At 44.1% G+C, this 16,778-nt stretch overlaps 1 protein-coding gene across 1 annotated transcript in view; it reads right to left on the reverse strand.

Annotated features, from left to right (window-relative positions):
- LOC117513126 (1-phosphatidylinositol 4,5-bisphosphate phosphodiesterase eta-2-like) overlaps window positions 1–16,778 on the reverse strand; it is a 667,318-nt gene that overhangs the window by 251,391 nt on the left and 399,149 nt on the right. The window contains exon 14 of the mRNA XM_034173461.1: window positions 2,377–2,559. Coding sequence (XP_034029352.1) covers window positions 2,377–2,559 — 183 coding nt within the window. The remainder of the gene's footprint in view (window positions 1–2,376; window positions 2,560–16,778) is intronic.

Raw genomic sequence — 16,778 nt, forward strand, 5'->3', positions numbered from 1 at the left:
TTTAGGCTGATTCATCTTTTCTGCACTGTATCGCCCGTGTTTTAGCCTGATGCATCATTTCTGCACTGTATCTCCCGTGTTTTAGCCTGATGCATCATTTCTGCACTGTATCTTCCGTGTTTTAGGCTGATTCATCATTTCTGCACTGTATCTTCCGTGTTTTAGGCTGATGCATCATTTCTGCACTGTATCTTCCGTGTTTTAGGCTGATGCATCATTTCTGCACTGTATCTTCCGTGTTTTAGGCTGATGCATCATTTCTGCACTGTATCTTCCGTGTTTTAGGCTGATGCATCATTTCTGCACTGTATCGCCCGTGTTTTAGGTTGATGCATCATTTCTGCACTGTATCGCCCGTGTTTTAGCCTGATGCATCATTTCTGCACTGTATCTCCCGTGTTTTAGGTTGATGCATCATTTCTGCACTGTATCGCCCGTGTTTTAGCCTGATGCATCATTTCTGCACTGTATCTCCCGTGTTTTAGCCTGATGCATCATTTCTGCACTGTATCGCCCGTGTTTTAGCCTGATGCATCATTTCTGCACTGTATCTCCCGTGTTTTAGCCTGATGCATCATTTCTGCACTGTATCTCCCGTGTTTTAGCCTGATGCATCATTTCTGCACTGTATCTTCCGTGTTTTAGCCTGATGCATCATTTCTGCACTGTATCACCCGTGTTTTTAGCCTGATGCATCATTTCTGCACTGTATCTTCCGTGTTTTTAGCCTGATGCATCATTTCTGCACTGTATCTTCCGTGTTTTTAGCCTGATGCATCATTTCTGCACTGTATCTTCTGTGTTTTAGCCTGATGCATCATTTCTGCACTGTATCGCCCGTGTTTTTATCCTGATGCATCATTTCTGCACTGTATCGCCCGTGTTTTTATCCTGATGCATCATTTCTGCACTGTATCTTCTGTGTTTTAGGCTGATGCATCATTTCTGCACTGTATCTTCTGTGTTTTAGCCTGATGCATCATTTCTGCACTGTATCGCCCGTGTTTTTATCCTGATGCATCATTTCTGCACTGTATCTTCTGTGTTTTAGGCTGATGCATCATTTCTGCACTGTATCTTCTGTGTTTTAGGCTGATGCATCATTTCTGCACTGTATCTTCCATGTTTTAGCCTGATGCATCATTTCTGCACTGTATCTCCCGTGTTTTAGCCTGATGCATCATTTCTGCACTGTATCGCCCGTGTTTTAGCCTGATGCATCATTTCTGCACTGTATCTCCCGTGTTTTAGCCTGATGCATCATTTCTGCACTGTATCTCCCGTGTTTTAGCCTGATGCATCATTTCTGCACTGTATCTTCCGTGTTTTAGCCTGATGCATCATTTCTGCACTGTATCACCCGTGTTTTTAGCCTGATGCATCATTTCTGCACTGTATCTTCCGTGTTTTTAGCCTGATGCATCATTTCTGCACTGTATCTTCCGTGTTTTTAGCCTGATGCATCATTTCTGCACTGTATCTTCTGTGTTTTAGCCTGATGCATCATTTCTGCACTGTATCGCCCGTGTTTTTATCCTGATGCATCATTTCTGCACTGTATCGCCCGTGTTTTTATCCTGATGCATCATTTCTGCACTGTATCTTCTGTGTTTTAGGCTGATGCATCATTTCTGCACTGTATCTTCTGTGTTTTAGCCTGATGCATCATTTCTGCACTGTATCGCCCGTGTTTTTATCCTGATGCATCATTTCTGCACTGTATCTTCTGTGTTTTAGGCTGATGCATCATTTCTGCACTGTATCTTCTGTGTTTTAGGCTGATGCATCATTTCTGCACTGTATCTTCCATGTTTTAGCCTGATGCATCATTTCTGTTGGGCGGGCAAAGCTACGTCAGAGTGCGCTGTGAACATTGCATCGAGTTGAACTTGAACTCAAGCGGTGGTGAGCGCTTCCCATGGTGCATCGCACAAGCTTGGTTTTGTTGCATCGCACTGCAATGTGGTGTTTGCATGACACTTCTCACTGGAAATAATGGGCTTTAGAGCAATGCACACCACGTTTGTGCTTGGTGTGAAAAGCCCTTAGCACAAAATTGGAACTGCTTTAGTGTCCCAACTTCTTTGGAATGTGTTGCATGATGTAAATTAACAAATGAAATAAAGTTGAGCACACAAAACATGAAATACCATTGATTCATAATATCTGCAGTGAAGTAAAACAAAATAAATACAATGATCACTGCATTACAAAAATAGACAAAAAGTTCCCAACGTTTTGCACCCACCTATTTTTCTGTGCATTTCAAACATATTTTATATATACACACACAGACACACACACACACACCATGAAAGAACATAGAAACTGCTGACAGAACAGGGAGGTGCTCTGAGATTTGGCAGTGGCTCTTACCAAGCTGGCAGCCAGCATTCCAGAAAGGCTGTGGATTGAAGTTGGAGGAGTCCACGCGATAAGACGAGGGGTAGATGCGAGACAGCTGTCGCTGGTTGAAGTGAAGGAAGGAAACAGCTTTCTGCTGCATGAGCTGGTGGGCTTTGGTCTCACTCAGTGATGACACCTGCCAACTGCAACCAGCTGGAAAGGAGGCAAAAATATCTTCAACATATGTGTTAAGCTAAATGATGCTTTACATGAGCCATTAGCATGTGTTCGTAAGGTAATAAAGGTTATTTAGGTTGTATTATTCAACAAATGGTTACTTATGGAGATGTTGTAACATCATGGGATGCACCTCTCAATGTCTGATCTAGCACGAAGGTGCCTGCACGCTGAGGAACCCAAAAACTGGAAAATGCCATGGGGTAGCCCACGTCTGGCTCAGGCCAGTGGACAGCTATGGTCAGGAGGTGAGTACGGGACGGGATGAGTGTCTGGGAGGCGAGTACACAGTGTTTACAGCACATACAATGAAAAGTAGGTGCTCCTAGAACAAGGCAATAATGAATGAAATGACTAAATAAAAAAATAAAAAAATACAAATACATGAAAATAAAAAGATCAAAAAATTAATAAATAAGGTACCAATTAGAGGCTGCCATTTATTTGGGAATCCCACAGGGTCACAGGATTCCTGTGGGATTCCCACGGGATGTGAGTCAACTTTGCTATTTATCATGTGATTGGAACAAGATAAAAACTTAACGGGAGCAGACGGGAGCAGGAAGCAAGCCTTTAGGCAGCGAGCTGTCCTGCCGTCATTTGAGCGGTCAATTTTCAAAAAAGATGGCTGAAAAAATAAGCGGCGGCTTTGCTTAAAGCCGCCTAAAATTAGGACTGGGTGCGATCGCTGCAGCCGTCTGTGTGTGTGTGTGTGTGTGTGTGTGTGTGTGTGTGTGTGTGTGTGTGTGTGTGTGTGTGTGTGTGTGTGTGTGTGTGTGTGTGTGTGTGTGTGAGTGAGAGAGAGAGTCGGCTGGCTGCAAGGGGGTGGGGGTGAGCCGCTTCAGTCACTCCATGGAGAGCGCGCACGTTGAGCACAGACTGAAGCAATACGTTAAGAAAAGAAACTAAACTGTGTCTCTGCCTTTATTTCTCTCTGGACTGTTCTGACGGTGCGTCCGGTTCACACCGCGTGCACGTGTCAGTGACGGTTATACTGAATTTATGAGATGAAATAAATTGGTCAAAATTCCTTGAAATGAGAATATATGAATGAACAGAATAAAAATCACACACACGTGTGTTTAAAAAAACTCTGCAGTGATGTTCAGAAGCAGAAATCACATAAAGCAGCTGAGAACTCTGAACTTTAACAGGCTGTTATTTTACAAAGATATTTATTTTTCAATAAATTCATGTAGTTGTTTAATGTTCAAACACAAAACGTGACCGAGGAGGAGAAAAAGAGGAAATGAACAGAATAAAAATACAAGCTGCTGATTTTTGTTCTTTTTCAAAATCATGAGTGACAAATCAGTCTGCACTGTTCAGTTTTTCCTGGACATTGTTTGTGTATTTTTTCCAAACTCTTATGAGGACATAAAAGTTTGATGTTTGCATTTGTTCTACAAAGTTTGAAAACAAACAAACAAAAAAAATCTTCACACTTTTCTTTTTATTCTTTTCTGTAATTCCAGAAATGGAACAGAAACAACCACAAATAAAAAAGTAGGAACTGTATGTAAAATGAAGATAAAATAAAAATGTTGTTATATTCCAAGTTTCTCCACTCACACCCACAGAAGACAAACATTCTTCCAGAGTTGTGTCTTGGTGGCTTCCCTCACTTGTCTTCTTCCTGCATGGACATTATCTTTTGAGAACTGCCTACCTGACACAGATTGACCATCAAGTACCACACTGTTTGTATTTCTGAATGATTAATGTAAATAAAGTCTAAGAAATATTCAGTGAGTTGGAAATGTTCATGTTTTCATCCTCTGATATTTCCCAAGAAAACTGGCTGTAAATATTATTAACTAATTCTTTCATTAACAATAAACTGTCCTGTCCCAACCTTTATTTCTTGGAAAATGCTGCAGGCCTCAAATGTAGGAATGGATATATATGAACAAAAAATAAAAATAAAGCTGATCTCATAAAACATGAAATATGTTGGTTTCATTCAGTCTGCAGTTACAGAAATAGAAGACAAAGTAAATGACAGGATCATTACGTGTCCATCACCACCACATTTTGAAAAACTATAAGACCACAGGCCATGCATTATTTATGTTTTGTGTCTTTTAGTGACTTTTTTTTTATTTGCATTGAGGCACTAAGTGTCTCCCTGTATTACCACAGATAAACTGTTCCTGTTGCCACATCTTCTGAAATAAAACTGCAGAACACCAAGTAATCTAAAAAAGAATGGAGAGAAAATCAAATCAAATTCATTGTCTTGCCTAAAAACTAAAAGAAGGAAAAAAATGGGAGCAGTCCAGGAGCGGGAGGCATTTTACCAGGAGTGGGATGGGACAGGATTTTTTTTTTTTTTTTTTTAAACTCTGGCCCAAGATTGGGATGGGACAGGAGTGAAAATCTACTCCCGTGTCACCCACAGATATGTAAGTCACTGCCAAAGTAAGGGAATGTCTCTATAAGTTCAACACGTTCACCGCGTACGCATGCACTGCTGACGACGGATTCCAGAAGTCATTAAATGCCTGAATCTTAAGGCACCTTGACACTTGCATGCATTTAACCTGTGCTACTCGTCGTGCCAATGCAACCCGCTGTGTTCTGCTGGATGCTGCGCTTTGTGCCGCTGGACATTGCGTTATATAAAATAACTATTTCAGAGCAGATTAATCATTTGAGTTTGAATGATGAAACCACCTCCAGTTGCTTCTGGAATCACAGAGGATTTTTCTACAGGTGCAGATTTTTCTCTCACTCTCGTGCGCTTCATGACGTGGAGAACACATTTAGAATTGTCTAAAAGGTAATTCATTGTAATATTTATATTTTAATGGCTTGGTAAAACAGTTGTATTTTCATTCCTTCTTATGAGTATCTGTAAAAGTATGTTTATGATAGATTTAACATCTCGTCATAATCATTCAGATGCGTTACGCTGTGATGCAGTGCGCCGATGTAACAACTCACACTCTCAGTGTTTTTGAATTGTTTGTGCAATGTTCATGTGAAGTTCACATAATTAATGCGTGCCAGAGATTTTGAACACCTCAAAATTTTCTTTGCACACTTGCATGAAGCCACACACAGTTTACAATGATTTACAAGTTTAGAACAAGTTTACGCTCTGACACAGTAGATTGTGTATCAATGCGCGGGTCAACTTAGTGCAGGTGTCAAGGCACCTTTAGTCTTGATCCAGGACAATCTGCAATACAGAGACTCAGACCCAGAGTATAGCAATCAGAGTATCCATTGATTACACAAAAATCACAACAACATTCGCAAAGTCCAGGTCAGTCAAAAATCACAACAACATTCGCAAAGTCCAGGTCAGTCAACCTTTCCTCGCTAACAAAAGCACCAAAGTAACTGCTTTCCACAACCCTACCTAACACCCAATCCATGCAAGCACTGAACAATGCAGAAGCCAGAACAGACGCCTTACGAATGCTGGTTTTAGTGGGGAAAACTTAAGAGTGTCTCCCTCCACTTCGCACAGCGCTCTCGGAATTTGGCTATGATGGGGATCCCACAAATTCTCAGGATGTCCCAGAGAGCAATTTGATCAACTGAATCAAACACTTTACAATAAGCAACACAGGCTGCAAAGAAGCACTGCTGATAGTCATTTGCTCGACAAGTACCTGCAGAGGTAGGTTTTTTACGATTTTCATGAATAGAGTTTGAAGGAGCAGTCAAGGATTGGAGGGTGTCCAGTTTTGGTGACTTCAGGGTTCCATCACTGCTTTTTGCAGATGATGTGGCTCTGTTGGCTTCATCAGACAGTGACCCCTATTGTGCATTAGGCAGGTTTGAGGCTGAGTGAGAAGTGAGTAGAATGAGGATCAGCACCTCCTAATCTAATACCATGGCCCTCTCCTGGAATGGTGGATTGTCCCCTCTGGGTCAGGGAAGAATTATTGCCCAAGTGGAAGAGTTCAAGTATCTTTCAGTCTTGATCACAAGTGGGTGAAAACTGGAGAATGAGGTCTACAAATGAATGAATTGGGGCTGTGTCTAAGGTCCCGCAGACGCTGTACTGGACTGTCATGGTGACAAAAGACCTGAGCCAGAACACTACTCTCTCGATTTATCAGTTGATTCACATGCTTACCCACACCTATGGTCAGGAGCTTTGCACAGTGACGAAAAGAATAAGATCATAGATACAAGTGGGGGAAATGAGGTTCCTCTGTCAGGAATTTGTGCTTACACGCAGGGACATGGTGAGAAGCTCAAAGATAAGATCAGATAAGACTTCACTGATCTCACAGTGGAGAAATTCACGTTACGTCAGCTCTTAAGAAAACACACAAGATGAGTGCGAGTAGAGGAAAATGTGCATCAAACAGCGTGTGCAAGGATAAGCAATAATAATAATAATACTTGTAACAATACAATAAAATAAGAAAATGAGGCAGAAATAGAATAAATATATATATATATATACATATATATATATACGCGAGGTCTGTTAGAAAACTATCCGACCTTATTATTTTTTGCAAAAACCATATGGATTTGAATCACGTGTGATTGCATCAGCCAAGCTTGAACCTTCGTGTGCATGCGTGAGTTTTTTCACGCCTGTCGGTTGCGTCATTCACCTGTGAGCACGCCTTGTGGGAGGAGTGGTCCAGCCTCCTCTGAGGATTTTCACTGTCAGGAAATTGGCTGAGCGACTGCCGCTTTACTGCATCAAAATTTTTTCAGAAACTGTGAGAGACAGCCAGGTGGAAACCATTCGGAAAATTCAGATGGCTTTCGGTGACGATCTTATGGGGATCACACAGATTAAGGAGTGTTACAACCGGTTTAAAGACGGCGCACAATGGCGGAGGGCGCGCCGCGCTCCGAGCGGCGATCGACAGGCTGAAACGACCAGATCATTTCCAAAGTGAACGCTTTGTTGATCCGGGACATCATTTAACTACCAGAGAAATGGCAGAAGAGGTGGACATCAGCACTTTATCGGCACATTCCACTGTTACAGGAGTTTTTGTCATGGAAAGAGGAGCGGAGGAATTTGCCACGGAGCCGCTAATGGCGCAGGACAAAAGCAAATCCATGTTGGTCTCACAGGACATGTTCTAACATGCCCAGCTCTTGCACCATTCGGAAGATTCAGACGGCTTTCGGTGGCTTTTCAGTCGTGTGACTATCTGAGAAATTGTGGACAAGCTGGACATGCCACAACATGTCCTGTGAGGCTTCGTCACGGCATTGCTTTTTGTTGTGCGCCCTGTGGCTCCGTCCCAACGCGCGAATTCCTCCGCACGGCTTTTCATGCCGAAAAAGTGCTGATGTCCAACTCTTCTGCCATTTCTCTGGTAGTCAAATGACGTCCCGGATCAACAAAGCATTCACTTTGCAAATGAACGGCACGTTCCACTGTTACAGGAATTTTTTGTGCATGCGCACGAAGGTTCAAGTTTGGCTGATGCGAGCGCACGTGATTCAAATCCATATAGTTTTTGCAAAAAATAAAAAGGTCGGATAGTTTTCTAACAGACCTCGTATACATATATATATATATATATATATATATATATATATATATATATATATATATATACACTCAACAAAAATATAAACGCAACACTTTTGGTTTTGCTCCCATTTTGTATGAGATGAACTCAAAGATCTAAAACTTTTTCCACATACACAATATCACCATTTACCTCAAATATTGTTCACAAACCAGTCTAAATCTGTGATAGTGAGCACTTCTCCTTTGCTGAGATAATCCATCCCACCTCACAGGTGTGCCATATCAAGATGCTGATTAGACACCATGATTAGTGCACAGGTGTGCCTTAGACTGCCCACAATAAAAGGCCACTCTGAAAGGTGCAGTTTTAACACACAGCACAATGCCACAGATGTCGCAAGATTTGAGGGAGCGTGCCGTTGGCATGCTGACAGCAGGAATGTCAACCAGAGCTGTTGCTCGTGTATTGAATGTTCATTTCTCTACCATAAGCCGTCTCCAAGGCGTTTCAGAGAATTGTGCAGTACATCCAACCAGACCTCACAACTGCAGGACCACGTCTAACCACACCAGCCCAGGAACCTCCACATCCAGCATGTTCACCTCCAAGATCGTCTGAGACCAGCCACTCGGACAGCTGCTGAAACAATCGGTTTGCATAACCAAAAAATTTCTGCACACACTGTCAGAAACCGTCTCAGGGAAGCTCATCTGCATGCTCGTCGTCCTCATCAGGGTCTCGACCTGACTCCAGTTCATCGTCGTAAACCGACCTTGAGTGGGCAAATGCTCACATTCGCTGGTGTTGACACATTGGAGAGGTGTTCTGTTCACGGATGAATCCCGGTTCACCTGGTCAGCTGCAGATGGCAGACAGCGTGTGTGGCGTCGTGTGGGGTGAGCGGTTTCTGATGTCAATGTTGTGGAGCGGGTGGCCCATGGTGGCGGTGGGGTATGGTATGGGCAGGCGTCTGTATGGACGAAGAACACAGGTGCATTTTATTGATGGCATTTTGAATGCACAGAGATACCGTGACGAGATCCTGAGGCCCATTGTTGTGCCATACATCCAAGAACATCACCTCATGTTGCAGCAGGATAATGCACGGCCTCATGTTGCAAGGATCTGTACACAATTCTTGGAAGCTGAAAATGTCCCAGTTCTTGCATGGCCGGCATACTCCACCAGACATGTCACCCATGAGCATGTTTGGGATGCTCTGGACCGGCGTATACAACAGCGTTTGTACCAGTTCCTGCCAATATCCAGCACTTCGCACAGCCATTGAAGAGGAGTGGACCAACATTCACACAGGCCACAATTGACAACCTGATCAACTCTATGCGAAGGAGATGTGTTGCACTGCATGAGGCAAATGTGGTCACACCAGATACTGACTGGTATCCCCCCAATAAAACAAACTGCACCTTCAGAGTGGCCGTTTATTGTGGACAGTCTAAGGCACACCTGTGCACTAATCATGGTGTCTAATCAGCTCTTGATATGGCACACCTGTGAGGTGGGATGGATTATCTCAGCAAAGGCGAAGTGCTCATATCACAGATTTAGACTGGTTTCTGAACAATATTTGAGGGAAATGTGTGTGAAAGTGTAGAACCCGGACCCACAACGGGGGCGCAAATGAAGGACAATGGAGGAAGTCAAATAACAACACTTTACTGTGTGAATAAGCACACCAAACACAGCAGATTACAATAATAGTCAATGAAGTCAATTCACAAAAATGTGTCGTGTGGGCAGGCTCGAAGATAAAAGACGTCTGTCCAAAGCAGAACCGGAACACACGATTTCCTCGCCACCGAACCCCGGGAATACTGAGCCACCAAGTCCCGAACTCCCAGGTGGTCACTGCCTCCGCTTGTCGGATATGGTACTGCTGGCGAGAACAAAAACAGTTAGATGTGGGTGCGTTTACACCCAGCAACACGTATGCGTGGAAAACCACCTCCACTCTCGTCGGAAAAAAAAGAAACAAAATATCTGCGTCCAACAAAGCAACAGGTATTCCTGTCAGGAAGACAACAAAATCGGCTGCTGAGTACGTTAACCTCCTCGGTAGAGCGATATCTCGGCAAGAGGTGGAGATGTCGTCTTGCTGATATACCACTGAGATCAGATGATTGGTTGACAGCTGTCGTGGGTGATAAGTGACAGCTGTCACCCCGGCTGCTCCTGTGAGGCGACAGCGCCCTCTTGTGCCTGGAGCCCGCACTCCAGGCAGGGTGCCCTCTGGTGGTGGTGGGCCAGCAGTACCTCCTCTTCAGCGGCCCACACAACAAAATGATGATATTGTGTATGTGGAAAAAGTTTTAGATCTTTGAGTTCATCTCATACGAAATGGGAGCAAAACCAAAAGTGTTGCATTTATATTTTTGTTGAGTGTGTGTGTGTGTGTGTGTGTATATATATATATATATATATATATATATACACACGAGGGCTGTCCATAAAGTATAGGTCCTTTTTATTTTTTTCAAAAACTATATGGATTTCATTCATATGTTTTTAGTCAGACATGCTTGAACCCTCGTGTGCATGCGTGAGTTTTTCCACGCCTGTCGGTGAGTCATTCGCCTGTGAGCACTCCTTGTGGGAGGAGTCGTCCAGCCCCTCGTCGGAATTCCTTTGTCTGAGAAGTTGCTGAGAGACTGGCGCTTTGTTTGATCAAAATTTTTTCTAAACCTGTGAGGCACATCGAAGTGGACATGGTTCGAAAAATTAAGCTGGTTTTCGGTGAAAACTTTAATGGCTGATGAGAGATTTTGAGGTGATACTGTCGCTTTAAGGACTTCCCACGGTGCGAGACGTCGTGCAGCGCTCTCAGGCGCCGTCGTCAGCCTGTTTCAAGCTGAAAACCTCCACATTTCAGGCTCTATTGATCCAGGACGTCGTGAGAGAACAGAGACGTTTCAGAAGAAGTTGGTTTTCAGCATTTTATCCGGATATTCCACTGTTAAAGGAGATTTTTTTAATGAAAGACGTGCGGACGGGTCCGCGCGTCGGGACGCAGCTGGCGCGGTGTGGCGGCACAGGAAAAACACCTCCGTGTTGATAACCATTTGTAAAATCCAGGCGGCTTTTGATGGCTTTCAGTGGAGTGAGTATATGAGAAACTGTTTAACAGCTGGACATGTTCCAACTTGTCCTTAAGGCTTCAAACGGAGGTGTTTTTCCATGGCGGAGCATCGCGGCGGCTGCGAGCCGACGCTGCAATCCGTCCGCACGTCTTTCATTAAAAAATCTCCTTTAACAGTGGAATATCCAGATAAAATGCTGAAACTGACTTCTTCTGAAACTTCTCTGTTCTCTCACGACGTCCTGGATCAATAGAGCCTGAAATGTGGAGGTTTTCAGCTTGAAACAGGCTGACGACGGCGCCTGAGAGCGCTGCACGACGTCTCGCACCGTGGGAAGTCCTTAAAGCGACAGTGTCACCTCAAAATCTCTCATCAGCCGTTAAAAGTTTCACCGAAAACCAGCTTAATTTTTTGAACCGTGTCCACTTCGATGTGTCTCACAGGTTTAGAAAAAATTTTGATCAAACAAAGCGCCAGTCTCTCAGCAACTTCTCAGACAAAGGAATTCCGACGAGGGGCTGGACGACTCCTCCCACAAGGAGTGCTCACAGGCGAATGACGTCACCGACAGGTGTGGAAAAACTTACGCATGCGCACAAGGGTTCAAGCATGTCTGACGTAAAAACATATGAATGAAATCCATATAGTTTTTAAAAAAAATAAAAAGGACCTATACTTTATTGACAGACCTCGTATATCGTCATCATCATCTACGGCAAGGACCATCTAGTCATCTTTTTTATTATTATTATTATTATTTTCGGGGTCGAGATCTGTGGGTGCGCAGATGGCTGATGAGGCCAATCTGCGCCCGAAATGGTCTCTGGCAATGTGGACAGGAAATGGTGGCAGCTGCAGGGCTCCTGTTGGCACTGTTTTTCCTGGCCTCTCTGCACTACTCAGCTGCAGCAATCCTGTTTGCCTTGTGAGATTTTGCTCCCTGGCAGATGGCTGCTCACCAGCTGCCTCTGTCCTCAGCTGTCTGCTCCCAGGTCATGTGGCTGATGATGAAAGCCTTCAAGGAGGTCTTTAGAGTGTCCTTGAAGCACTTCTTCAGGCAGCCTTGACAGCGCTTTCCCTGTTGCAGTTTGCCAAACAGCAGCTTCTTTGGCAGCCAGTGGTCTGGCATTCAGGCTACATGACCTGCCCAGCGAAGCTGTGCCTGCATCAGGATGGTAAAGATGCTGGGCAGACCAGCTCGGATTAACACCTCTGTTTCTGGGGTCTTGTCCTGCCATCTTATGCCTAGGAGTTTCCTGAGGCATGTCATATGGAAGTGATTCAGCTTCCTAGCATGACGCTGGTATACCGTCCAGGTTTCACAGCCATAGAGTAGTGTGGTGAGAACTATGGCCTGGTACACCTTGATTTTAGTCTCTTGAGTGATGCCCCTCCTGTTCCAGATGTTCTTGTGGAGTCTGTGTGTAATATATATATATATATATATATATATATATATATATATATATATATATATATATATAAATCCAGAGTGGTCTTGAAGCCTCACCACACGTCCCTGATGTTGTTCTGGACCAGCTGCTCCTCCATCTTCCCTCCATACACCTTCTTGGCTGCACGGATCTTCCACTGGAGTTCCTGTTGGACTCTACACTGCTCCTCTCTGTCTCCCGAGCTGAAAGCCCTCTTCTTCTGGTTCATGAGGACCTTCAGCTCGGGGATCACCCAGGGGTGGTTGCTGGGAAAGCACCATACCCTCTGGGTGGGCACAGAGGGTATGGTGCTTTCCCAACAACCACCCAGGAGGAACACCCAGAGTCCCAGGAGGGACTCTGAGTAGAGCCACTGCATCTTCACATTGAAAGGAACCAGCTGAGGTGGTTCAGGTATCTGTCGAGGATTCCAGGCATGTCCAACTGGGAGGACCCCCTGCAAAAGACCCAGAATATGCTACGATGACTTAACTTCCTAGCTAGCACCTCTTCAGTTTCAGGAAGTGGTTGAATTGAAATTTCTGTAAGAAAATAAGTAAGTCCCTTTGGTGTCTCTCGTTTTCACTCGGGGTCACCACAGCAGCTTCGAGGGGTGGCTTTGAACCAGGATCCTTCCGTAATGTGAACAAACTACTTACGCACTTGCCTACCACCTGACTCGAATAAAGTATTCTTAACATTCAATTGTTGCAGGGTTACATTCAAACTACTTAAACAATATAACAATGATGACTTAGTCCAAGAATTCTCCCAGCAATATAATCTATTCATGGCCAGCAATTCCCCCAAAAAAACAAAGAGAAAAAAAATGCTCAGACATGGTATGAACATGAAACTTACAGCAGCACCACAGACGCATCAGGACCAGAGCTCCAACACCATCTGATCCTACTGGCAAAAACATCCCCCTTTAAATACCTAAAGCCCTGCCCCTGGGCATACCAAGAGCTCATGAGAGGTGAACGTTTTAACACTGCCCAAAACAATTTATAACACAGAACCAAAACTCAATCAAAATAATAGAAATTCATTACCCATCTCTGGCAAACAGAAGTAAACAACAGAATATGATACATCAGACAATAAATCTACACACACAAAATGGTTCAGGCCAAGATCAGCTGATTACTTAAAGCGCGCCACAATGCGCTATTTGAAGCGCAACCAGGAAGCGCTTCGGTTTAGTCCAAAGGACAGCTAAGAGCTGCGCAGCAACAGGTAAGAGAGTCTGTGAATGTGCATTACTCAGAATATGGACTTGTAAGCGCAGATTGTGCTCCCTCAACCACACTACAACTGGGAGAACATGTATATAATTTCATGCAGAAAAACAGTGCGTGTAATCACATGGTCCCTGAACACACGGAGAGAGGAGGAGGGGCATGCATGGCAGAGAGGGATGCGCTGCTACAAGCACCCTGTCACATCAATTAATAGAAAAATGACCAAAAAAACCCAGAGTTGGACATGCCCGTGTGTCCACAGCACCCAGATGGTTAAGGCAGTCTGCTACTGCAAATACCTGACACCAGACTAGTGATGTGTGCCACACAAAAACAAATCTAATATCTAAATGGGGCCTGAAATCAGGTGTAATATGTGGGAAAAGTGTGGTTGTACACACTGAGCAATCAGGAACATTTTAAACATGTTAAAAAACATTGTGATGTCAGGACACATTATCAAAAGCAGTGACTTGTCAGATGTAATTGTGCAGAAACATTTAGCAAAGGTCATGGCATGTGAGTGGAGAGCACACAGAACAGAGCAGACTGGATGGATTTTGGCTGGACTGTGAAGTTGCATTTTTGGGAAAAAAAAAAAAAATGGAGCTTCAAGCCTGAAACAGGTCTTACTCCACGTTCACATACCAGAGCGGTACCAGAACCACACCATGCAAATTTTACAGAAAGCACTTTTAAATTAACTTGTGAAATAAATAATTTCTCCTTGAATGTGAATTTGGCAGTCAAATTATTTAAATGCCATTAAGTTATTTTAAACTAAAATTTAAATACAATGCAGAGTAGTTTCTGTTTTGGACTGAGCACTGGGAAATTTCATTGGAGCAAGGTGAAAATTGGCTGGAGTGGCCAGTGATCAAGAGTGCAGTGGTCTACTGTGGCTGTGTGCAGGGAGTGGTGGGAGGTGTGCAGCTCACTGGTCTGTGATGAGCGAAGAGGTGCAGTGCAATCCACTGTGGCAAAACTGCAGGTACTACTTTTGTCACATATGTGAAATATGTGGCAAAAGTAGTAAATATTAACCTACTTTTCTGTGAGCAGAAGCCTCCTCTGCAACATAAATTCATAGCATAAATCTCATGAGAAAAAGCATCTTGTACTCTTCAACAGAGAACAGTTTTCAGATGTTACCAGATACATTTTAACTGTGTGGAAAAGTTTGGTATTAACACGTTAGTACCACAGAGTATTCACTACCGTTGTGCGGTGCCCTTGTTTATTATGGAACTGTACCTCTGTTTCAGAAAGAATGGTCAGACACTGTGCTGGGGATACACCCAGAGGAGAAACTGTACACTGATCAGCATGTCAGCCAAACAGGGCAAAAATGAGTTGAGCCTGTATTTGTATGTAAAGCAGCTGACGTGCTCGGGTGATCGAGGGCGACTTTGAGGTGTGGAATTCAAGGAAGCTCCACGCAAGTGTGACGGGAAATTTATCATGCTGCTTGGCTGAGACGTGGCAGCTGCACACAACTTGGCATCCAGGTTTCACACAGAGGATGGAAAATGTCAATCTGAGATATTAAGAAGAGTCAGACCAGTCATTTTCAACCCTGGTCTTCAGGACCACCAAACTGACACATTTTCCCACCTTTTCTCCCTCTGATGAAACCTGATAGCTATTTGGGAGTCTGTTAGTGCTTTATCAGGTGAGCTCACCTGAATACGTTTTCCTTGACCTTTGACCAAACTACTCTAAAATTAAATTACCTCTACATATCTATCAAAGTAATATTCTGACCAAGTTTGAAGGAAATGCATCCAGCAGAATGCCATGCAGTTCAAATGACAGAACAAAGTTTTTATTAAAGGTAGTAGTAGCTTGTTACTGCATCTAAAGTGATTCAGGAGGCTAAAAAGCTTTTTATGAGGCTTTTGTGCTGCTCAGATATAGGACGATGTATTACTCTTATTTGTTTTTGCTCAAACAGCTGCTTTCAGAGACATTTTGATCTTAGTCAGCTGTAACACCCCTTAGAAACAAAAATTAACTGAGAGGTTCCAAAATAATAGTCAAGTGAGAATTAGGGCATAGTCACACTCGACAATTCGTACCCTGCTCGAGCACGTTTGACCCTCCGTGTAACGCGTTTGAGTGCTCCGTGCCATGTGCAAGCACGACATGCTTTCCTATGTCTAACCCAACTCATAAAGGTGGTCTGGGGCACAGTGCAGTTGGACTTGGGTGAAGCACAGAGCAAAGATCTGCAAAGAGTGACCAAAGCTTTAAAATATTTACTCACCTGCATTAAATCTTGTCAGGTGTACAGTACGAGTGACTGATCAATCCCTTATTGCACAGTTAATTTGGAACAGACAGGCTTTATGTTTGACAGAGTCTCTATGATGAAGCACAGTACTCTGTAGCCAAGTACTGTGCCCCAACCTGGAGCAGAAGCCCACTTGTTAAGAAGGTCGATACGGCCATTAACAATGCCCTCCGGATCATAACTGCCTGCCTGAAACCCACCCCTTTGTTCTACCTGCCAGTCCTAGCAGGAATAGCACCCGCCAGCCTACAGCAAGAGGCTGCTAACCCTCTTCCATGACACCACAACCATGGCAACACCTCCAAGCAGACTCAAGTTCCGCCACCCATACAACCAGACCACGCAAGAGATGCTTACTTCCATCTCGGAGGATCTGACAACCAAAGCCTGGCTGGCAGCAGCATAGAAGCAGGAGTGGGAGTCGGCAGGACATACACGTCTACATCATTATATCACGGATCCTGGATATGGCGTTGAAGGAGAAGACCTACCTCACCGGCAATGGGCCCTCCTGAACCGCCTGCGCACAGGGGTCGGCTGCTTCAAAGTGTCCTAGAAGAAGTGGAGCCTAACAGACAGCGCAGCGGGTGAGTGCGGGGAACCTGAGCAGACTGCCAACCACATTATCACCACCTGTCTCCTGCAAAGACCACCTT

The sequence above is a fragment of the Thalassophryne amazonica genome, chromosome 6 (genome assembly GCF_902500255.1).
Source record: "Thalassophryne amazonica chromosome 6, fThaAma1.1, whole genome shotgun sequence".
NCBI lineage: Eukaryota > Metazoa > Chordata > Actinopteri > Batrachoidiformes > Batrachoididae > Thalassophryne > Thalassophryne amazonica.